Source organism: Caloenas nicobarica, chromosome 13, assembly GCF_036013445.1.
Source record: "Caloenas nicobarica isolate bCalNic1 chromosome 13, bCalNic1.hap1, whole genome shotgun sequence".
In the NCBI taxonomy this organism is placed as follows: Eukaryota; Metazoa; Chordata; class Aves; order Columbiformes; family Columbidae; genus Caloenas; species Caloenas nicobarica.
In genome coordinates, this window is record NC_088257.1 from 11184748 (window position 1) to 11208336 (window position 23589).

Below are 23589 nucleotides of genomic sequence, written 5' to 3' on the forward strand. Positions count from 1 at the left end.
CAGTGGGCAGGTGGTGTCCCCGCATCCTCTGGCATTGGCCCCAGCCGTGGCTCGGCAGCCCCAGGTTAATGTGGGCTCCATCTCCACCGCCTGGTGCTGGGTGTCAGAGCAGGAGATTTGTGGCATTACAATCACATATTGGATTTCACTTCAGACAGAATGTGAACGAGATTTATAAGCAATATGCAATGTTTTACACATTTCTAAGCACGTTGTCTCTGAGCCGTGGCAGATTGCATGACCAGGGAATGCATTAGAAGGGAGGAATGGGATAAATAAATATGAAAAATCATCTGTTTGGAGAGACCAATGCCTTGGGTAATCAGTAGTGATGGAAAGGAAATACAATACAAAAAAAAGTACATACCCATTTTCTAGGATCTGCTTTGTTATGTTTTCAAATTGACTGTGTGCAGTAGCAAGGGGTTTTTTTAATTTTTTTTTAGGTTACTGAGCTGTTATCAATTTAAAATGCAGGGTGATGCATTTTTATAATCTTGGAAAGTTAAAACGTATTCTGAGGTCACCCGATCAGTCCTTTATTTGAAGGGTAACTGGAAGACATAAAAGAAGCTCATGAAGGGCAGAGAACTTTTTATTCCAGAAAGAGAGAGAAAACATGAGACAAACTGCAGGAGAAGTCAATTTATCATCTGCCAGTAGTCGACCTTATCAATTATAAGCACACCTTGCTGATTTTTTTTTTTTTACCAGAACATGTAACGTTATTTTATAATGAAATTCATAAAATAGAGGTGATGAACACCTTATCCTTATCTGGCAAGGTGCAAGGCTCATCAGTTTGTGGAGGTTAAAATAGCTTCTGCGTCTTGTTCGTATATTTTCATCACTTCTGTTTCTTCCTCTTCACAAGAAAATTCCTCAGCGGTAAAGGAAGAAAACCATGTCCCACAAGTTATTTTTTTGCCTTTCTCCTGGTTGCCTGTCCTTTTTCATGGGGTGATAACTAAAAATGCTATTTCAGTTCGTTCTTGGGCATTGCTGGGGGCAGGAGCAGGCCAGTCCCGGGGTGGGGGTGCAGCACTCGCTGTGACTCCGGGCAGCCCCGAGGTTCTCTGCTCTAAGGGTTGGGTGGTTTTCAGGAAAGAAGAACTAGGTTAAATCATTTTTATAGATGTTTATGGCTCCCTCTAACTGCTTTCAGGTTTGTGGTGACATGGAAACCTCGCTTTGCAAGCAAAAGCCATCAGAGAAAAGTCAAAGCACACACCGAGTGTTTCCTCTGCCTTCTTCCAGCGTGAATTCTGCCCGTTCCCTCTGCCCACCCCATCCTCTCCCCTGCCGGTTCTCCCAGCAAGCTCACACGTGCATGTTTGGATCATAGATTGGTTTGGGTTGGAAGGGACCTTAGAGATCATCTAATTCCAACCCCCCTGCCATGGGCAGAGACAGATTGCACTAGACCAGGGATGGAGGGATGGAGCTCAGAACCCGAGTCTCTAAAAATGTTTTGTGCTAAACAGTTTCCGAGAAGTTTTGTTGAAAGAGCTCCCACTTGCCTGATACACGGTTTTGAAAGGCAAGACGTCCTTATTGACCTGCACTCCCTTCTCGGCTTGATAAAACCGCGTGCGGCACTCCGGGGTTACACCCTGCCGAACGTGCTTCCCAGCAAACCAAGAGAGCAACTGAGCACAGGGTCAGTGTTGTTAGAACTTACACCCCGTTCACGGAGCGGCAAGAGATGCCCTGGAGCAGCTCCTAAGAGCTCCCAAAGGCAAGGTGGTGGGGAGAGCTGTGGGAAATAGCCCAAATATTATACCAGGGCTGCCCCCCCAGCCTGGACAGCATCCCGTGGGGATGAGGGTAAGATGTAGAGTTAGAGGCTATTAAGGAATCAAAGACTCATCATTTCCTAATGCTCCAGGGCTTGAGTTTTTACAGCGCTTCCAAATATACCTTTATAAAATACATGCAGGAAGTGCTTGTGCATAAGAATGCATGCATATATAAAATGTAACAGTGAAATCCTAATGTACTAATTATATCCACAGGGAAACATGAGGAGAAACCGTGAGCTGCAATAAATAAACACACAGAAAGAGTCATTAATTTGTTAGACAATTCAGTATTCTTTTTGTAGCAGCAAATGTTCAGTTTTGAACATAAATTTCCTAAACACTTTTTCCTTCCCACATCTAATACTGACCATTCTTAATAACGTTGTACTCTTATGTGAATTTACTGCGTGTGTGCAAGTTCTAATGCAGAGCAGATAATTTTGTTCTGTGCCTGATGTAAATGATACAGTGTTAACCTAAGTCATCTTTGATAACCTTTAAGTGCTAGAAGTCAGAAGATAGTTTTTAAAAGTCATAAACCATCCTTTTACAAATATAAACTTTACAAGAAAAATGCATTTGGAGAGGAAGAGAATAATGATATAATCTCGCATCAGTTTGTTTTTGCAAGGGCCTTTACTTATATTAATATATTTGTATGCATTGGAAAAAAACAGATCGTCCATAAAAAGACAATTACAGAGCACAAACCAAGCATTCATAATATTTTTCTGAGATATCTTAAAGGAAGCAACATACTTAAAACAGTGAAGATTTTATTGTCCTGTTTTTCCACAACTCCTTATAAATCATTCCATAGAAGTAGCCGCCCTGCTTTTATTGATCTAAATTCAATTTGAGTTGCTTTGGGATTAACTTTAGAAACTGTTATTGAGTCCCCTCCACTGCAAGCATTTTCTCTATTTCATGCAGATATCATTTGAACAGGGTTGATATCTTTTCTATTTGCAGTTACTCATGTCTCTGTGTTTTCTGTCAGGAAAGATCTAGCTGACCAGAAAACAGGCAAATGCTTGAAATGGGAATTTTTTAGTAGATATTTGCAGTAACGTATTGGGTAGGTTAACCAGTGTATCCCATATCTGAGGTGGTTTTGATGCCAGAGCCAGCAGAAGTAGTGCCAGATCGGTCCCATACTGCAAGAGACAGGCTGCTTTGTATTATACTTTTCTTCAAGGGTGTCAGCTGGCATTGCAAGTCTGCATCAGGAGATTCTAACTTGAATTTTACCATATTTTTGCTGTAAAATTCTGCAAAGAGTTTAGTTTAGCATGTTTCACTCATGGAGCTAATTAAAGAAAAATTGTTCAAGCTCATGAACTGTTTTTTAAATGTATCCTTCTGGGTTTGCATAGAACTACGAACATTCTGGAGCTGCAGAAGTCTGAACGTTAATGGAGTAACACGAGAAACTCCTTCATATACCCATCATTACTGTGGTTCTCTTAACTATAATTTGAAATAATATTCCTAAGCAGGGCATTTGTACAACATATTCAAGTGCCAAAACCTCTCTACTAACTCATATTCTCCCCATCTATAATCAGAAATAGAAGTAACGCAAGAGCAGATCTGGGAAGATGAAGGGGATAAAGAAAGATGCTTCTCTAGCAGTTACAGATCAAAAGTTTCTTTGAGAGAATGCTTTTTTGTCTTTTTACTTGCCTCCTGCCTAGGATATTGTCTGAGATAAGTGACAAACAGTTTCCGTTCTTTCTCATCAAGTCTCAAGGTTACAGTGCATTTTCTAAGAACCAGAAGAGATAAAGAAAACCTTAACCCACCCAGAAGTTAGCATTTTATGCATCTGAGGTTAACAGGTTGATATTAAATTCCCCCATAAATTAAACAGCTGGAAATTGCCATCTTTTCATGTGCAAAGAGCACCTTGTTAGCAACCAGCACAAAAGTTCATGTTCTCAGATGAGTTACTTTGCTTTACTCTTAAATTGCCGCTCATTTTCTCCCTACACGTTGATTTATGAACTTTAAAGCTTACTGTTCAAAATTCAAGCTGTGTTTCCAAGCTGTGATGCTATCAAAACTACTGAAGATGTAGTCTCCCTTTGTGTGGTGTTTAAAATATTATTACTAAATAATAAGGCATCTTTCCTGTCCTTTGTTACATACAGGATTTTGGAGAAGACGATTCCCTCTACATCACCAAGGTAACAACTATTCACATGGGCAATTACACCTGTCATGCCTACGGCTATGAAGAGCTGTATCAGACCCACATCCTTCAGGTGAATGGTTAGTAAATGGCATATATGACAATCCGTGAAAACGTTCCTGTAAGCAAAGTTGCATGCTAATCTCATTCGCGCAGAGATGTGAAAGGCCATGCAGCAAATTGTCTTTGTACAAGAGCAAACGCAGCGTGGGGTTTGCTTGCTCTTGTTATCACACAGGCAATCAAAAAGAAAGGTACCAAGGGGGTACGTGTATAATTACCTGGGCTTCAGCAGGTATCCTGACTATCAAACAAGCTGTCAATAACGTTTCCATAGAGTTAAGAGCAGTGTTTCACAGCATCTCTTAGACTAATGACTACTTTTGTCAACAGCAGTGTTGCTTCAATAATTTCTTCTTCCAGAAGATAATTTCGGTTGCGTGAAATAGCTCAGGACAGTTAAATAAATACAGTGCAGTGTTTCCAAAACTAGCTATCTACACACAGCAATAAATCAGATTATAACCTGGTTGTAGTCAGCTTGGTTCACTGAGAGCTATTTACATTGGGTAAAGATATGGGCCACTGGTTTGCAAAATGAGGGCAAACCATTTTACAGGTGAGAGAATCACACGGGCCACACTCCAGCATCCTCATTCACCTCTGTCCCCTGGACCACACTTGTGCCTGGTGGAACTTATATTCAGGCATTTGCTGTCTTTCTTCTGACCTCAAACTCAGCCAGATGGATTTTGTTTAAAATTACATTAGCTTAAACCAGCATTTCACTGAGGGACCAGCCCATGGAATATCCACCTCCCCAGCAGCAAAATCCTTATTCAACTTTAAACCCATATTTACATGTGCTAATATGACTAGCAGTATCTCCAGAATAGGAGACAGGGTAACCCATTGCTCACTGTGGGTAGATTTTGACATACTCTAGTGTGAAAGTATTTAGTTTTACAGGATAATTCAATAACTTCATTACAGTAGATATAAGGAAAATTAATATTTAGTTCTTTCTTCAGGTGTGTGCAGACCTCTACAAAGGGGAGCCGTCTACCAGTAAGAGCAGATAGCTACATACAGGTTAATAGAGAGAGACTGACATGAAGAGAAACAATAAAAAGGGATATTTATGCACTTTAAGAAGCACTGAGGTGGACGTGGGGTTTAGGTTTGACTGCAGCTCAGGTCTTCTGGACGTGTGTAACTGCTCCCCACCCACAGCGAGTAACTAGAGGGGAGCATGAAACACTCAGTTGATTTGAATGAAAATTGGCTTAATATTTCTACATAATAATTTGTCATTTTTTGAGACAGTAAACTGTAAAGTCTCAGCAATGTGGATAACTAGGTTGTGCATGCTGCAGCAGGGAAAACAGGTTTCCTTCCTCAAAGGGCTATTTGTTTGATGAATGGCAGTTGAAAGAAAAGCGAGCTAACAACTTAATCCCATGTATATTATGTGATATATTATGAGGCCTGAATGGAGTTTAGTTGGCAGACAACAATGTAGACTTTATCATCACTGAGAATATAAGGCCCAAAGGCTTTGAAACTGAAACCAGAATGAGAGGAAAGCTAGATGGAGTGTGGGGAGAGGTTGATTTGTTTTGTACTCATGCCTGCCACTTAGATTTAACTTATTGTTGAAAGATCCCATTTTCATTTTGAATGGAAGTTTCAGACCACAGCTGCGTGCGGTTTTTCTTATTAATACAAGAACACTGTTATACAAAAAATCGCAATCCATGTTGGCTTTTTAATGTTGCTATATAGTGACTAAATACTGCAAAAAATGCTATGCATTCTGTTATCAACCCAGGCTTGCTAGAAAACATTGCAGGGTCTAGGAATCTTTGTCTTACAGCATCTTATATTCCCATGTGAGCCGTTAGGCTTTGCAAATCTGGGTTTTGCAGTTTTTGATGTGGCCGGCTGGCTGCCCACATCACTAAATTCTCTCCTTTTCTGCCTGTGTCGTGGCTTCCTCCAGCAAACGATGTTGGGGTAACAGCCCCCATGACAGGGCAACGTTCTTCCCTTCAGATGCCTGGTGGGGTTCCCCAGGCAGAGCCCTGCTCAGGAAATCCTTCATGGTTTTTACTAACTTAAAGGACAAATTGAGGAATTTCTCTTGACAGGAGTAGAGGGAAGAAGCTGAGTCAAGCTGAACTGAGTGAAGATGCCGAGATTCTAAGCGTAGTTGATGGGCTCTGTTCAGCGCTGGGGATTGTCTCTGTCTGTCAGTATCAAACTAAAAACTTCATCTTCAACATGGGAAGGGTTTTGTTGCTTTTCTGTGTTGGACTAAAACAGTAAGAGAATGTGACAGAACCAAGTCAGCCCAGAACTAACATGTATCTGCTCGCCTGTCTCCTCCAGGGAGGGACCGATACACTTTGAACATCAAAAACACAGGGGGTTTTATTCTATGAAAACAATCAGATTTTTTTTTTTCTTTTTAATAGAGAAAACTCCAAGTTTCTCTATTGGGAAAGAGTAGAGAAGGAAGAACCAACTGGAAGTAAAAGGGTTTATCCCAACCCTTCCCAAGCTCACTGTGTCTGTACAGGCAGGTCCCAACTTTCAGACTGCAACTCAGTTAATTCAGTGTTTTCAAAGCTCCAGTGTCCTTTGATCCTTTATGTACCACCTGGGCCCTGGCTTACTGTTCCACTGAGGCCCATCAGATCAGCTTACAAAATATTTTCCTTTTGTTGCCTTTTTCTCCTTAAAAGAATCTGGTCCTGGTTATATGCATACTCTTCATATGCTTTTATCCAACATATTATATTCTCTTTATCTTGCTTTCTCCTTTGTCTCTTCAGAACATAAAACTGGCTTGTAACAGCTCCTTGATTAGGTGATATAGAAAATTAGGAAATAAAAGCTTAAATAAAAAGATTTGAGACCAATTTTGACGAAATTTAAAGTTTCTGGGATTTGGAGCTTGGCTTGGATCTATTCCAGACTAATCAAATTTATCAAAAGTTTCCCCATAGAAAGCCTTGTTTTTATTCCAGTATATTTTCATGGTTGTTCCTTTTCTTGCCCACAGAAAGTAAATTGACTTCAGTGCAGTCAAATCCTGCTGGAATACGGGCACATACTTGTACCAGCTGGGTCAGGATATCACAAATAATATGGGCAGATCCAGGTGCTCATTTGGACAAGCAGAGATGAGAATCCTGTTAGGCAGAAAACGTGAAGACCACCAGATGGATGCTCCAAACCGCTGCCTCACATCTTCAGTGTATTTACACACCTGGCCCTTAAAGTCTTTGGAAGAAAATAATGTGCTGAAAGGCAACAAAAAGTTTAAGAATGAAAAATTCATCTTGCGTGCTGGTATCTTTGATCAGGGGAAGCCAAGAACAGTAGGAAAGTTATGTTCTCTCCTATGTATGGATATTGCTTGGGAAATGTGTACAGCATAGTCTAACTGTATGGAGGAAAAGCCATTTATCACTTTCAAGAGGAAAAATAGTTGCTGAGGATAAAAAATCTAATAAAATTGCAATCAACTATGAAAATTGATAGTTTGCAAATCAAGAGAGTGCTGAGTGTAGGGCAGCATTTTCCTTGGTCCTTGCACTCTGGAAAACATAAGCATAAATCAGAATGTTATCTTCCTTGAAAACAGTTTTTAAAAGCTGTTTGATCCTGGGCCCAGTTATAAGGGTCCAATAGGACAAATTTTCCAGTAACAGAGAGATGTTTTAAACACAGATGTTTTGTTAATGTGGCTTTTCAAGAGAAAACATAGAAGGCTGAAAACTTCTTTCAAATCGTAAATGGAAAGATTAAAACATCTCAAGTAAATGATTAATCTGTTAATTATTACTAAGCCCTGGAGTAGATATGTCCTGTAGCAGCGATGTATGTCTCTGGGGTTTGATACTGCCATCTGTGCTCATCGTGTACTTTATCACCTGAGCTGTTTTATTGTAATGAATTGGTCTGCTCACAAGTAAGGTGTATTAATACTACTCGTTATGCAGTAGTAGGCAATCTACCCAATCTCTTACTTGTTTGAATGCCTCTTTTTTCCACTTTGCTTAAGATAATAGCATTTTTATATTGCCTTTGGCTGCAGACACAGTAATGGTTAGCAACGATATATACATCAAGGGAAATAGCAGAGGATAATCCATATATTCCAAAGTCTGGTGCTGAAATCTTTGCAAGTTTGAAGTGAAATGTGCTTACTTGGAATGTGTTAATTTGTAGCAGGGGCAATAAAAATGCATTCTGCAGTTTGATGTTATCACAAGGCAGTTGCCTGCAATAATTTACCTGTGCAATGAATTATGTAAGACAAGGGAGAAGAAACAAAGAGTTTAAAAATGAAAGGAGCAGGAAAATGATAAGAGAGCACGAAAGGAGGTGCAACACATATTTTTGTAGGTGAACGAAAGCAGTTTCCTTGTTAATCACTCTTGAAAAGACACCTTACTATAATTTCAAGTTAAGCTAATTTTTGTGCCGAACATTGATTCAGTGTTTAGGACCCCTGAGCTACCTTTTGCAAAATAAATCTATTATGTTTTCAGCTGTTTGGGTAATATATGTGGGTTTCTCACATGCAGACTAACGTGGTAGGAGACAAAAAGCTGAGCGATGCAAGTAAACTGTTTTGTGAAGGAGCGCCCTGTGTCCAGGGAGCACGATCATTGTTGCAGTCATTGGGAGGGCTGATGTGAGCACCCATATGCAGAGGAAAGCCTAAAGCAAACTATCATCAGAAAATACCAATCCACGCTGCTTTTGAAAGCATTAAATAGGTGGTGTCTGAGATGGGCTTTATCTCCATTAAGAGCTGGTGAGCAAGAAAAAACCACTAGGCTCGGAGTAAAATTGCTCTGGTATCTTTGGCCATTCGAGATGTGTTAGAGAAGGGCTTGAGCCCGGGTTGGGGCTTCTCCATCTCTCCAGGAGGTAACCCATCAGGAGCAGAGCTTTGCGGGGGCTCGGGACCTCGCTGGCTTTGCTCCAGAGCTGGTTTTCATGCAGCCAGGTGCAAACACGGGCACACAGGTCATAGAATCGTAGAATCATTTTGGTTGGAAGAGATCATGGAGTCCAATCATAACCCAACTCTGGCACTAAACCATGTCCCTAAGACCCTCATCTGTACATCTTCTAAACCCCTCCAGGGGTGGTGGCTCCACCACTTCCCTGGACAGCCTGCTCCAGTGTTTCACCACCCTTTCCATGAAGAAATGTTTCCCAAGTCTTTCTGCAAGAGGCTGGGGCAGGCAAACCCCCAGGCGGGAAGGGGTCAGCATCAGGGGACTGGAAGAGGCAGGTTTTGCCATCTGGAGAATTAGGAAAGTACCTGGGGACGTTAACTACTAAATGTCACTTGAGTTCACCAGGATTTGGGCATCTGTCCTGCTTGGGTATTGCAAGTTTTCTCTTATGCATTTGTAGGAGACAAACGACCTCTTCTCTAGGAGTCTGAATAAATCACGTAGGCTTTCAACGGAGCTCAGTTCGTAAATCATTTTGTTCTAAAAATGTTACTAGTAGCAGGAAGATCATAGGTGAGACAAGCATTGAGTGCAGGACCTTCATAAAATTCTGTCAAAGTGGACAAAAATTACTATCTTTATCCCATCGTGCCTGAAGCCACTGACTCGGAGAAATTTAAATTAATTTTCCGAGGTACAGACGGAATCATAAGCTTCCGACTCTCAGTCTTATTCCCCTGAATTGCTTGGGCACTGTCCCTTAAATAAAGGCAGGGATGGCTCTGACAGCTGCCAGCTGTTTCCAGCAGCAGATCTTCCTTTGCTCTCCTTCCGCTTGGTCTGCCACCTCCTGAAGTCAGGATGAGCTGAACCCTGACAGTGACGGGGGGGAGAAAAGATAAAAAGCTAGGAAATGCTTTCATTTAGAATTTGCAAATTCAGTATAATAAAACAAACCTTGTCTTTTTTTGGTAACCTCCTGATTAAAAAGCTCTTACATAGTGTTTTACTCACTGCCCTGTGTCTTGCAACACATTTTCTTCTCAGGTAAAGGAAATATAAGATGAAGAAGTAAGTCCACATGTCCAGGGCAGAGGTGAAGTTTAAAGCCATTCCATTCCTAGAAGTTCCCATTTTTTGTCTCCAGTTGCCCCTAGGCATTTCCTCTCAGATTACACTTGAACAATCTTTTGCTTTTAAAGCTGTAAAAACCAAGTAGACTTGAGAGCTCTCTGTTGTGGCAGATTTCCTTCCAAGCTGATGACTCAGCTCTGGTTAATACCTGGCAGCTGGTAGGTAAGACAGAAGTAAAATACACCTCTCTCTGCTAAGGCCCATAAAAAATAAAAATAGAAAGATGGAAAGTATATGCTAGTGAATGTAATTATTTAAACTATCCCCATATGGATATATAGGCATGTAGCAAACTGCAGACAGAGATTTCATTTTATTCTGAAGCAACTGTTAAGTCAATTTAATTTTGCCAGTCCTGGAGCCTGATGATGGACTGTATAAAAACACAGCAGTCAGTTAGGTACCTTGAGCCAGTGATATCCAGTGGAAGTTTTTTATTGACTCATTCAGGCTTTCTAAAAAAACCCGCAAATTTTCCTCAGTCCTCCACTAGTTCTAGCAGAGGTTACTCATTTTCCTTGAGGAAGAAGTTGGGTCTCCACATACCACATCCACATTTGACTCTGACCGTGGCTTTCCAAAACTGTACCCCATTCAACATTACATTGTGAGTCCCAAAATTTCCTAATCTGGTAGGAAATTTGACCGCTTGATTATGAAACATAGCAGTTCATGACCACCCTCCAAATGCCATCAGCCACAATACGGCACATCCTCGCGTTTGCTTTTGTTAGGTGAAAGGAAGGAGAGTCCTGTTGATTTTTTTTCACTGATATTACAATATTGCAAATTCTCTTTAAACTATGTGAAGAAATAGCCTTGTTGATTTGAGCAATGAAGGCAACATGACTAAAAATCAATGAACTTGTCTGAAATTGTAATATAATTAGTAATTCTGCCAATTGAGTGTGTTAAATAGTTCAGAGGGGCCTTCCTGAAGCAAGGTAAGTCACATTTTGAAAGCCTCTCTGAAGAGAAGTAATTTATAGACACTTTATTTGTTCAGAATAACAGGTAGTGAATGTACAGGCTATTTCCTGATGTATATTTAATTAAAACGTTGAGTAATATGCTAGTTCTAATAGGCAAGAACTCCCAATTCCTTCCTTACTAGATTCAGTGAAGGTCTGGAGTTTATACTTTAATTTTTAAATATGTGAGTACCCACCTTAGGTTTTAATCCAACTTTACTGAGGTTCAATCAGTAGCAATGAAAGAAAGCAAGGACCGTCTAAATACAACATCGCATATTGGGATTGCTCCCTGGCATCCGTTTATTAATTTACCCTTTTCTATTATCATTTTCTATTTTCTGCCCCCAAAGTTGAGCTGTAGAAAAACCATTACTGTAGCTTGCGCTGGAAGCTGACGCGTTGCTCATCTCCCTGGACCAGACCCTCCTCTCGAGCCACCACAAGGGCAGAACCTGATGGGAACTTTAAAGTCGCCAATTCCTTGTTTCCGCAGTGCCACCGGTGATTCGCGTCTACCCTGAAACGCAAGCGCAGGAGCCCGGCGTGTCAGCGAGCCTCAAATGTCATGCCGAAGGCATCCCTAATCCCCGAATTACCTGGCTGAAGAACGGCATTGATATCATGCCAAAACTATCCAAACAACTAACGCTCCTAGGTAAGAACAGAATTTTGATTAATTAAAGTATTGTAGACAGGGATTAAGGAGGATTATTTTTCACTTTAAACCAGAAGTTCTTGTACTTTTGCTAAGCCCCAGTTGTTGGAAATCGTGTTACAAAACCCCTGTTCTTTCTTTTTATCTTTTTCTCCTGTGAATTTCTGGGGAAATACAGTATTGATTGATAAAAGTGGTAACGGCATTCTGTTAAAAGAACGTGTGCCTGGTTCTCTGCTGCCTCATCTTTTGTGTACAGCTGTGTAAATCAGAAGAGAAATGCATTAAATAATTTGTTGAGGTATAGGCACTACATTGGATGCAAGTCAGCTGAGAACCAGGCTGCAGTTCACCCACCTCTGCAGAGGGATTCAGGCTCTTGCTCCTGTTGGTCCTTGTTCAAATGAGGGTGCCACAGACACAATGAAAGGCAAAATAATTTATTTTCAATTTTCTGTGTAAAAATATTTAAAACCTCCCCACACCCGCCCTGGTCTGGCTGTGGTGTATTGCAGCCCTCAACCAGTGTTGGCAACACAGAAATCCCTGCGTGGTTGGGTGCGATATCTCAAAATCTTCCAAAGGTTTAGGCAACAGTCCCACTCCAGAACCCGAAATGACAGGAGGAACTGTAGAGAGACCCCTCTCAAACCCAAGTTTTTGGTGATCTGATGAAAAACCGTTTGCAAAATTGAAGTTGATTTTTCTCCGCTAAAGTCAAAGCATTTTTTTTTTAACAAGAAGAAATAAATTAAATGTAATTTATTGTTTTCACTTGGGATTGTTCTTTGTTCGTTTCTGGCGCAGAGTGTGTATGTGCTAATGGAAAGAAGCAAAACATCAGCTCTCACGAGAATCCCCCAAATTCCTCTAGTTATGTACGGGGAAATTTTGTGCAGTGAAGCCACGCTGTTGAGCCATTGCTGGGCGGCTGCAGCAATGCAAGGCAATTAAGGGCAGTAAAAGTAATTAGCAGCAGTGAGGAACACTGTGGGTGTCTTTCTTACAGCAAATGGAAGTGAACTTCATATCAGTAGCGTTCGGTATGAAGACACCGGTGCCTATACCTGCATAGCTAAAAATGAGGTGGGAGTGGATGAGGACATATCTTCACTGTTCATAGAAGATTCGGCAAGAAAGACCCGTAAGTTTAATTTTCCGTGTATTTATTTATTTAAAGTGTATTTAGGTGTAGCAGTATAGATGCAATTTGATAGTTCAGTCCATTGCATGTGGTATGTTGGATTCTTACTCGTAAGGTAATGAGAATTTTGTCTGTGCTTTGATCAGAGGGTTGGATACTGTTCTGGGAAGGAATCAGGTGGGGAAGGTAAAAATCTTGTCATCCAGGATGATGGTGCCTTTCATGTGCCAGCAGTGTACTGGGTGTGGGGAAGTTAACATCTTTACTAAACTAACAAATTGGTGATAGTTTTAGATATAAAAGAATCCAAACGCTAATATTTTGTCGAATTATATGCAGTTTCAAAAGATAAATTCCACCAATTTCTGTACAAGACTTCTTTTAAAGCCAGTTACAAGACCACATTCTCAAATATTTAGATGCTTGAAAAATGTTTTGATCGAATTATGTATTTTACCAGTATTTACATCACCAACTAGAAAAACAGGTTTCCCTGGGTGTGAAATTATCTTCATTTCAAAGGCAAATATTCTCCTGGCCATTCTTAGCTGCATGTCTCCCATAGGAGTGCAGCAGTGTTATCTTGACTGCAGTGCTCCCGAAACAAAATTAATGAAGGTGATTAGTTGCCCCGGTGGAAAAGCTCCCACAAGCCTGATCCTTCCTAATTCCACTGTCTTAAACACTTGGGAGATCACCCAGGTTCATGGTCATACTAAAAGGCTAGGTGCAAATGGGATTTTTGCTACTTTTTCTGGCTGTCAATATAGAGCAAGACTTGAAAATGAAGTTAGCCGTAAATATGCACTCTCATGGCAATTCTTTGGAAAATATATTCTATTCCACATTGGATTTATGTACTCTTGTTAATATCAGTTGTTTTCCCTTGAATACTTGAGCAAGGGAAATTACAGTATGTTGAGAAATAATTGGATGTACCTTAAACAGAAATTCAAATGCAGATGTGCTTTTAGAGAGTATTTAAATCCTAAAAGAAAACGTAGTTGCATGAAATTCCAAGAAGAAATGCAGCAAAGTGTGTAGCTGCTGTAACTGCCAGTCTCGGGCTTCTGAAAGATGTCAAGTTTGCTTATTGTACAGAAAATCACAGCCTGTACCATACCTCCAGTTACATTCGAAGGTAACATCACCTCTTTAGTAAGACTTTGATCTTTGCACAGGCTAAAGTTGACTTCACTTCAGTGAGGATTTTTCCCGTGTCAAAGTTTCAGAATTGTCTCTAGAAGGAGCAAATGTATTTAGAACTATCTGTCCTGATATTTTATTTGAATGAATGTTGCAGAGTTTTCACAAATTAAATAGTTCATGTAAACATGAGTATTAATTCAGTTACTTGCTACAATGAAAATTTTGACATTGTTTTATTGTTTTTTTTTTCTTTTCCTGATTATTTTCTGGCTTTCCCAATTTTCTGATGCTGCAGTTGCAAACATACTGTGGCGAGAGGAAGGTACTGCAGTAAAGTTCTTTTGTCGTAGTGATAATGTGCTTGTCTGCTTTAATAATTCCATGATGGGCCATTCTGCACTGACTTGCCACTAACTCTATCAACTTTCAGAGTTACCAGATTAAGTACAGACCAGACATTTAAAAGCTAAATTATTCAAATAAGACATGTCATGCTCATAATATAAATTGTACCTGTAACTTCTTACATTTTCCTACTATGAAATACTAGATGACCATAAAATATATAAAAATGTGGATTTTATATAAACTGCCACCAGTGCAAGTAGCCAGAGATTCTCAAGCTGCATTAACAATTGCGCAAGTGTCAGAAGTCCTCCCAAATTACCATAATTGAACAAGTAAGGCATAAATTCAATACACTGCATTTTTAAACAAGTAATTCGGGCTCTTCCTCCTCAGTAGCACATATCGATGTTTACTAGGTGAGCAACAGAAATTGTGTTCTTGACTGTACAGAAAAAAAAAAAAAGAACCCACAACAGGTTTTGCTTCCCTCTGTCCTTTAAATCGATGCAGGGTAAAGGTTGCCCTATTTCTCCTTGTTTTAATTGACAGTTAAGATCTCTAGTTTGATCAAATTTATAGTGTGCCCTGCACAAGGTCAACTTCTGTGTATCTTGGAAGGCAAATTAAAAAAAAAAATCCTAAACAGCTAAATAACTCAAAAATATTATGGAGGTACTTGAAATGAAAATGTTTGATTCCATGCATGCTTGTGCTGTCATAATTTCCCAAACACCCAGTAAGATGCATCACGCAAGGGCCCGAGGAGCTGTGGAGCAGCTCACCCATCTGCCTCTGTAGGTCTGGTACCCAGGGCACAGCCGGGGACCTCCCGGCTCCCGGGGCTGCAAGCAGGGTCTCCGCTCACTGGAGGAAGGCTCTTGGGTTGAAAACCAGGCATAAGCCAGTTCTTTTATCTGCCAGTTGCATAAGAGGAAGCTGGGACCTCGATGTCCTTCTAGCCTTGTGGGGAAGGTCTCTGTGCACATCCAGATTGCTCTGGACAGCAATTTGGATGTTGTGCTTCACGCCCTTTGCTTGGAGCTTTCTGGTTCGCTATGGCTTGGCCCAAAGGATTTTAGGAGCACGAGGAAAGTGCCAGCCCTTAGTGACCGGTGCTACCTCGGCCTGATGCGTACCTGTTGTCCCGCTGTTGTAGATGTGTGCACGCAGCAAACGCAGCCACTTGGAGGTCATGAGACATGGGGCAGCCACATAAGACAGTTTTCCAGCACTTATTCCGAAATGTGCCACCTGCAAGTGCCTGCTGCACGGCAATGAAGAGCGTCTCTTAACTGCTGATGTTCCTGTAAAAGGCATTATGGGCACTAAGAATTGCCATTTCCCTTCTGCTTGGAAGTGAAAACTCTAGTGCATCTAATCAGTCCAGCATCATCTGCATGGTGCTACATGGCTCTTCATATACTGCATCCCCTATGCTCCTTTTTAAAGAAAATACTTGGATAACCCTACCAGATGTAGAAGTATAGTAATATTTAACGAACAGCTAAGAAGTGGGTTGCAGAAAGTCTTATTATAATTCTGCTAAACATTATGGACTTGCTGCTTATCGACCTTGCACATTTGAAATAAAAGTATGAGCAATGTACAGGGAAAACATGGGCGGTAAATGCAGATGTACTATTGATGTTTCTAAACAATTCACTATCTTTAGAGCAGGTTTATTCCCCTGCCTGTGTTGTTCTATAGTATTTGATCAGCACATTTATTTTAGACAAAGAATCCATTGAACATACTTTAGCATGTGGAATCTTGGCAGAGAAAGTTGGAAGAGAGGAATGATACTTTGTTTTTACATTTTAACATATTCTTTCAATTCTGTTAAATGAAAACTTAGGTGTAAGTAGCAGTATTATCAAATGGATTGATAGACTAGAGCTCTTTTAAAATGATCACATCCTCATGCCCACAAGGTCTGTAGTAACTAAAGCTATCGGGACCATGCCTAGACAGAATATTGCATAGAACAAGCTTTTTCTGCAAGTCCAAGTTTTAACACAAGTAGTTGGTCATTTTTAAAAGTCTATCAGTCTGTTCTCAAAACCTTTCACAAATCATTCACAAGTAAAACCTCAAGAAATGAGTGCACATAGCATGACCAGCCAGTTAAACATGGACCCAGAAGCACATGCAGTATTTACTCAATGTACAAACTAGGTTTTGATTATGTACAAAGAATACTATGAGTAGCCCAAATGTGAGGTAGAGATTTTTTTTTATCATGCCAGTGGGCAGTCATCAGTTATATGAATGCATGCACTTAAAAAGCTGAAAGCCTTTTTGTTACCAAATTTAAGTTCTAAAATACTTCCAAGCATTTAAATTAAATTGAGGAAAATTATTGGAGTATCAGAAGAGAATATTCCACAGTGACACATTTTCCCTTTTATCTCAAAGGAGAGAAATACAAATGTGCACTCAGATGGAGATTGTATTCCTCAAAGAAAGAAAACTCTTGTCATTAGCTGTCCTCCTGAAGTGTTTAAAAAAATAAAGATTTTAGAGTCAACTTCATCTGCAATGGTTCAAATTAGAACAGTTCTGTTTAGGAGACCCTCTCCATTCTTATCGGCATTTTTGGTTTTTTTGTTATACAGATGAAGTATGTCGCATTTTATAAAACCTTTGGTTTTTTAACTAGTTGTGTGATCCAACCTGAAATATCTTCAAATAAAGGGGAAAAAAAAAAAACCTCTCCTCTTTAATCCCCTAGTCCCCAATGTAGTACCTGCCTCATTAGTATAAGTAACACAACTAAGCAAAGTTCTCCGTTGCCCACCTCTGTACTGAAATAATTCCCTAGACCGAGATGTTGTGGCAGTGTAATCAAGAGCGGAGTCTGTTTTACAGATGTCGATGAGATTGTTAGAGGTGTACCCAAATCAAGACTTGGCCAATACTTCATAAGTCACAATAAAACGTCTCCTTTGTCTATTAAAATTCTGCCTTATATAAAAATTGGCGTGAAGTTTACTCTCTGAAAAAGTATTTTTAATTTAAATTGGTGAACTTCAAAAAGAGAGTACCTGAGTGCTATTAGTAATTTGTATCATATTTTAGCCAGTCAGGAGGAAAACTTGCACTCATTTTACTGTAAAATAAGTGGTGGGACTTGCCAAGTCACTAACTCTATACCTACTGGGTAAATTTATTATCAAAATCTTAGTTTGGAAATACACTCTCATTGTAATAGAATCATCAGACAAAATCACGCTACTATCCTGCATGAAAATAATAATAAGCATCTTCACAATGGTCATAATTTGTTGCCTGCCTGTTTCCACTTTGTAGGATAAAAACCTTTACTCATGAAAATATGTGCACTCATTCCAGCCAGGGTTAAATTCACCCTCTGATGTATTCACTCAAATCTTATCGAAGCAGATGGGAGTTGTGTGCGTGCTGTGAGCACAGATTTTGGTCCAAAGTGCCCGAAGGAAATGTTTTAACAATATACTCATAAAGAGTTAGCCCTTAGTCCATCAAGGTAACTCAGTTCTCAATGGAAGTTCAGTAGGTTTTTTTTCTACATGCATGATCCCACACCGCGGCATCACATTTAAAGGTCGTGGCTCTCATACCCACCTGATGCCCTAACTGGGGTATTTCTGTGGTATGGTCTGGAGAGACTCAACTTGAACATTGCCAGTACAGCCAACGCCACACGCTGAGACGCTATACTCTAAAGCCCCTTATTTGGCACAAAACCAGGGGGTTTTAGCTAAAAACAAAACAAAACCTTCCCACCCTTACTAAGTACTATGTATTTTATGAAATCTTCCAAAAACGTATTTATCCAAATTATACATGTCTTTACTGTGAAGTTTTCCTGTGAGGATTTAGACCTCAATCCTGCAAACACTGAAGAGACGTGAGAAGCTCTGCAGACGTGAGCTGGCACAAACCAGTCAAGGGAATTGTAACACTGAACCGTGTTCAGATCTGTAGAGCTAGGACCTTATTTCACCATGGGTAAAACGTAATAAATTACAAATTATCACATCACCATATCGTTGGCAGATAAGTACACTATCAACATTACTGGGGGTGACAGTGGTCATTGCAAACACATACTGGTGGCAATATGAAAAAGATGAAATGGTGCTTGGATCTTTCTAACTAGAGTGTTTGAAAAGATCCTGGACATTTCTTACAGATGCTCGTTACTGCAATTGCATGTAGCTGAAGAACAGCTAAATTATCCGTGTTTTAAGGCATTTCTGCATGACAGAAATCAGAAAATATGATCTCCTAACGGCAAAGCAATGACAGACAGGTAGTTTTCCAAATCTCCTGGAATGCCCCAGTTGGATAAATGAGTGCTATTGCGATGCTGAACTACTCCACATTTGTGAATTACAGTTCGCAAGATTTCAAAAATGTATTTGTTTTGGTGGCTATAGTTAGTTGAAGAAAACAGAGACTGTATTTTCATTCATGAAACAGATGTTAAGCACATTGCTTTTGCATTGCGGTTACAAGAAATCAAGTAAGCTGTTACAAACCAACTTTTAGATTAATTTTAACTACAGCTTCTAAGTTCTCAAGTTATTAGCAAACTATTTTTAAGTAAAACATTAAAAAAAACCTAAGTCATAATCTGAGGGAGCTACAGTGTAATACGGGGGCTTCTTTTGACCGAAGCCTGCTTTGGTACAAACATACACGACCCAGACATAGTTATTTGTGTACAGCTGCCACCAAGGCAATGCATTTTTGACTGTGTCTGTACCTCTTCACTCCTTGAAGCCCTCGTTGTGACATGAAATTTGATTTTGTGAATGCACCAACTACATCCAAATGGCCAACTTTTGTCTAAGGCAGATTTTGTTTGTTGGGGGAGGAGGGATAGTTTTTTTAGAAAGTCCTAACAGCTATAGAAGCATAAAAAAGAATTCCTGCTCCTTTTGCTTTATCCCCCTTCAAGGCCTGAGTGTTGGGAATATGTTCTATGTCTTTTCCGATGATGGGATCACAGTCCTTCAGCCAAACGAATGTGAAATCCAGAGACACATCAGGCCCGAAGAGAGGATTTTCACAAGTTATGTAAGTCCTAAACCTGACAGCTGGGAAGCTTCCTCTTAATCTCTTCGAAGGTTGTTATTGCTGAAGGACACAGGGATTTTGGAGCTTGGTGAGCTTTGTGTGGCATCCCTGAGGTTTATCATCTTCTCTTCTTGAAAATTAAGGGAACCACATATGTTATAAGACAGACATGGGGGATTACTGACATGCTGCAGAGAATTTGATGACAGTTATCATGTCAAAATATAGGCAAAGATTTTCACTTGCCCTGTTTCACCTATTTACATATCCATGCCCAAAAGCTGTAACTGGGCTGTACAGAAGGTGCGAAACTCAATAGCAAGGAGATGCAGACATCACTCTGTGGTGCTCACTGGCCCCTTCTACTGACAGCTCCATAGGCAAAGGAATGGGCTATTTTCTGCTCCTTAGAAATAGCTTCCCAGGTTACACTGTGAGTAGGAGTGCACAGAGAATGGTTGTGCCATGCTGCTCCCCTGCATCTCCTGCTGCTGAACCCTTTTATTTTCAGAGGAATAAAAGGGCAGAACCACTATCATGAGCCCTGCGGGCTGGGTCAGGTTCTGCTACCATGGGCTAAGATCCTCCTGTGAGTCTGTATTCAGTATTTTTTAAAATCTCAATAAATTTGTGGTTGATACTGGGTTTTTTTCCACTGGAATATTGTAATATACTTCACCTGAAATCCAGAGTGATGCTCACCCCAAGGCCGGTCCTTAGCATGGACTTATTATTAAGCCACACTTGAGCTGTTGCTACTCAAAGACAGGTATCTTGTGTTTCTTTTCCGAAGAGCTGTAAATATTGAAGAGGTGGTTCTGGAGAAACAGCTTGAAAAGAACAGAGGAGAGAGGCACTTAAGGAAATAATGTCAGCACAGCGGTGGGCATAAAAAGGGATTTTTAACGTCATTACTTGGCCGCCTTTCAGAGAGACCTCTAAGGGTTTCCTACAGATACCATAGGGCATTTTCCCGTGGTATAGGGAGGATTGAATTATTTTTACTCCCTTTTGAGTATCTTGAGTGTTTGCCCTGTAGAGAGTGACACCAGCCTGCAACTTTAGGAGGGTTTCTCTACAACAAAGGTTTCTTTATTTGCTATTAGAAGGCACAAAATCAGACAGAGCAGCTGCAGCTGAGCTCTGTAGCAGAAAGGCCGGTGGCCTTTCCCTGCTCGTATTGTCTTTGGTGGATGTTGTGTTGTGAAAGCCCCAGCCCTAGGGCACAGGCGAGGATGAGGAAGGCACTTTGGAGGCAGTCAGGTGCTTGGCCATTGTAGCACGGCTGCTGCAAGCCCAAGGCTGGCTTTTGTAGCATAGTTTAGCTTGCAGTAGTGAGGATCCCCAGCCTGGCTGGAGGGCCAGAAGGGAACATGCAGCCCAGCTGTTGAGTCTTGTATCTTCAACCCTTACACATGGTATCCACCAAGGTACTGAACCAATGGGGCTGGGCTGCTTTGAGGTAAAATCTTTTTATCCGTGACCATCGCTCTGATACAGACCTGGTGTTGGCATTGCTTTTGCTGATACCTCCTCTTTCCCCAAAAAAGCTCTGCTGCTCTAATCGCTGTCCTCGTAGGGAGGTTGTGCCATCATTTAAAGTGACCCGACTGTTGTATTAACAAGATTTAAGACCAACAGTTGTGCTCACTGAAATATATATGTGTTCATTTAGCTTTACCCTTGTTTCCACACTGCAGCCTGGTCCCACGCAAATGTTCTTCCACATAAAGCAACTCAACAGAAGGACAAGTGATGAAGAGAAGCCAGCATGCAGGGGCTTGTTGGTGAGATCATGTGTGAGTCTTCAAACTGAGGGTACCAGTGAGCTCCCACTAAACCTAGTACCAGTTTCGCACAGAACTCAGTGAGTGAAGGCTCAGAGACAAAATAAGGCATCAGGCAGTTGTGAACAGGATTTGGTCCAAAGCAGCAGGATTTGGTTCCTTTTGAACAGGAGAAGTGTCTATGTTGGAGCAATAGGCTGTAGGATCCTACTTGTTTTGCTACTGTTTCCCTGAGCACAAGGATCTTAGAGCATCCTCTCCTGAACCGAAAATGAAGGCTTTATGAAAAATATAAAGCTGTGATTCAATTAATGTAAATCTGTGTTTTTTTCAAAGCGCAGAGTGATATTTCTATTGCTAATAAATGCTGACAGCAATGCAAGTGTCAATGAGCTACAGTGTACTTCAAAAGACAGATCCGTATACTATGTGGTTATTTAAATTCAGCATGAGTTTGCAGGAGGTCCAGCTGTTTAATGTCACTGGGTAAAGCCAAGCTGCAGTGTGCTACCTGATAAAATAATTATTTCATGTTTCACGGGAGAGAAAGGGGAAGAAATCATCTTAATGGAATCCCCGTGGAATTTTTTTCTATAGTTTTCAAGGCTAAGCTTCTTTCTGCTGCAGGCCCTCAACTTGTAGAAATTAAACCTTTTCTCCTCTTTCTTTTTTCAGGAAGAGATCTGTCCTAGAGGGGAAGGTGAAGGCGAAGGCACTCAGTCCTGCCTCTGGGCTTCAGCAGTCAATGTCAGAGACAAGTACATTTACGTGGCACAGCCTAAGCAGAATAGAGTAATGATAATTGATATCCAGACTCAGAAAGCCATGCAGGTACTTACAAGGGGAATGCTTTATTCAGTGATGGCAAAATACTTTGATACGGGACAAAAAAAAGTAGATCTTTGCCCAGTGGATCTGCGGACATCATCCATGCTTTCACCCATCAGTTTACACTTTTTGTAACCTCACTGGCAGGAAAAAGCCCTTTACAGACTGTTTATCATCATCGTGGGGCTGCATCTGCAGCCTGGCTTGCAGCTGGCATGACAAAATAATGCTAGAATGAACTTCTGACTTACGCTTACTGAGCCGCTGCCTGACCTCGGTTATAAGCAGGTTGGGAAGAATGAACTGGTGGGGATATAATTCAAGCAGAAATTGCCCCCTGATCTACTGGCTATAAGTAACAGCAGAAGATGGAGTGATGTCTAGTTGGAAAACAGCACTGAGCAGCCAGATTTTTCTACTGCTGGTGCTGCTGCTGATCCCCCACTTGATTTGGAGGTACTTGTGTGCAAAGCTGGGTGTAACAGTGGGAATGTCTGTAGTAAACTAATTTAGTATTCGTCATGTGCATTTGGGTCACTACCTAAATACCTATCTCTTTTTTTTTTTTTTTTTAAGTCCTTGGATGTTGACCCGTTGCCAACCAAATTACATTATGACAAGTCTCACGACCAAGTCTGGGTGCTGAGCTGGGGTGACATGCGGAAATCCTCCCCAACGCTGCAGGTAAGTCCTAGTGCGTCTGAGCCTTTACCCTTCCTTGGCTTGGCATCGTCAGTAGCAAGCTGGTGGCTGGTTGGTTGCAGGTAATTAACAGCATTTAATGGTCTACATTTAAAGCTGCTCTTTCATTTGCGTATCTAGCGTGTTTTATTCATCCCTCCTCCGTCCATCCTTACATATTTTTCCTGCTGTTTAATTTGGTTTTGAGCAATGGCTGTGCTGTAGGCTGTCAGCAGGACTGCTTTCTTGCCAAGATCTGCTTTGTTTAAGGCTGATGACAGAGCCAAGTGCTGTAACGCCGTACAGCAGGGGCTGGCAGCTGACTGCGAACGCTATGGACCTGCGATGCTCCAGGTCGTTTGTGCAGCCTGTGTGAGTGCAGCTTCTTGCTCACTTGATTGAGGTCTAAAAGCAGCGGGTACCAAGAAGCCACAAGGAACACACTTTCTGCAGAAAAATCTGTTATTCTTTCAGCTATTGGTAGCGTTTTCATTGGAGGTGCAGGTCAGGCTGAGCAACACATTCAAGGTTGAACCTAAGGTAGGGACTGTGTGTTCACTGTAGAGCTGCAGCGCACCCTTCGCAGATATTTTGACGACCTGCAAATTTTTCTCTCTGCAGAGTTTGGGAGCATTGCATGTAAAATTGCATGAATTGTACTGTCCCTCAGGATTCATACCTCTTTCAGGATTACTAGCCTATCACCCTTACGCATTGATCAAAACCATCCTGTTCTTCAGTCTGGTAAAGGCATTTACCTCTTCTTGTCTTACACATAGGAGAAGTCCAGGTTCTCTGCCAGTGCGCTAAATTGCTGCTTATTTTCTTTAAACTCATTTTGTCACTT

The 23589-nt window shown here is 40.9% G+C and overlaps 1 protein-coding gene across 1 annotated transcript in view; it reads left to right on the forward strand.

The window, feature by feature from the left end:
• FSTL4 (follistatin like 4) overlaps positions 1-23589 on the forward strand; it is a 220783-nt gene that overhangs the window by 188412 nt on the left and 8782 nt on the right. The window contains exons 8-13 of the mRNA XM_065644047.1: positions 3956-4076; positions 11580-11741; positions 12751-12885; positions 19328-19446; positions 21909-22064; positions 22638-22745. Coding sequence (XP_065500119.1) covers positions 3956-4076; positions 11580-11741; positions 12751-12885; positions 19328-19446; positions 21909-22064; positions 22638-22745 — 801 coding nt within the window. The remainder of the gene's footprint in view (positions 1-3955; positions 4077-11579; positions 11742-12750; positions 12886-19327; positions 19447-21908; positions 22065-22637; positions 22746-23589) is intronic.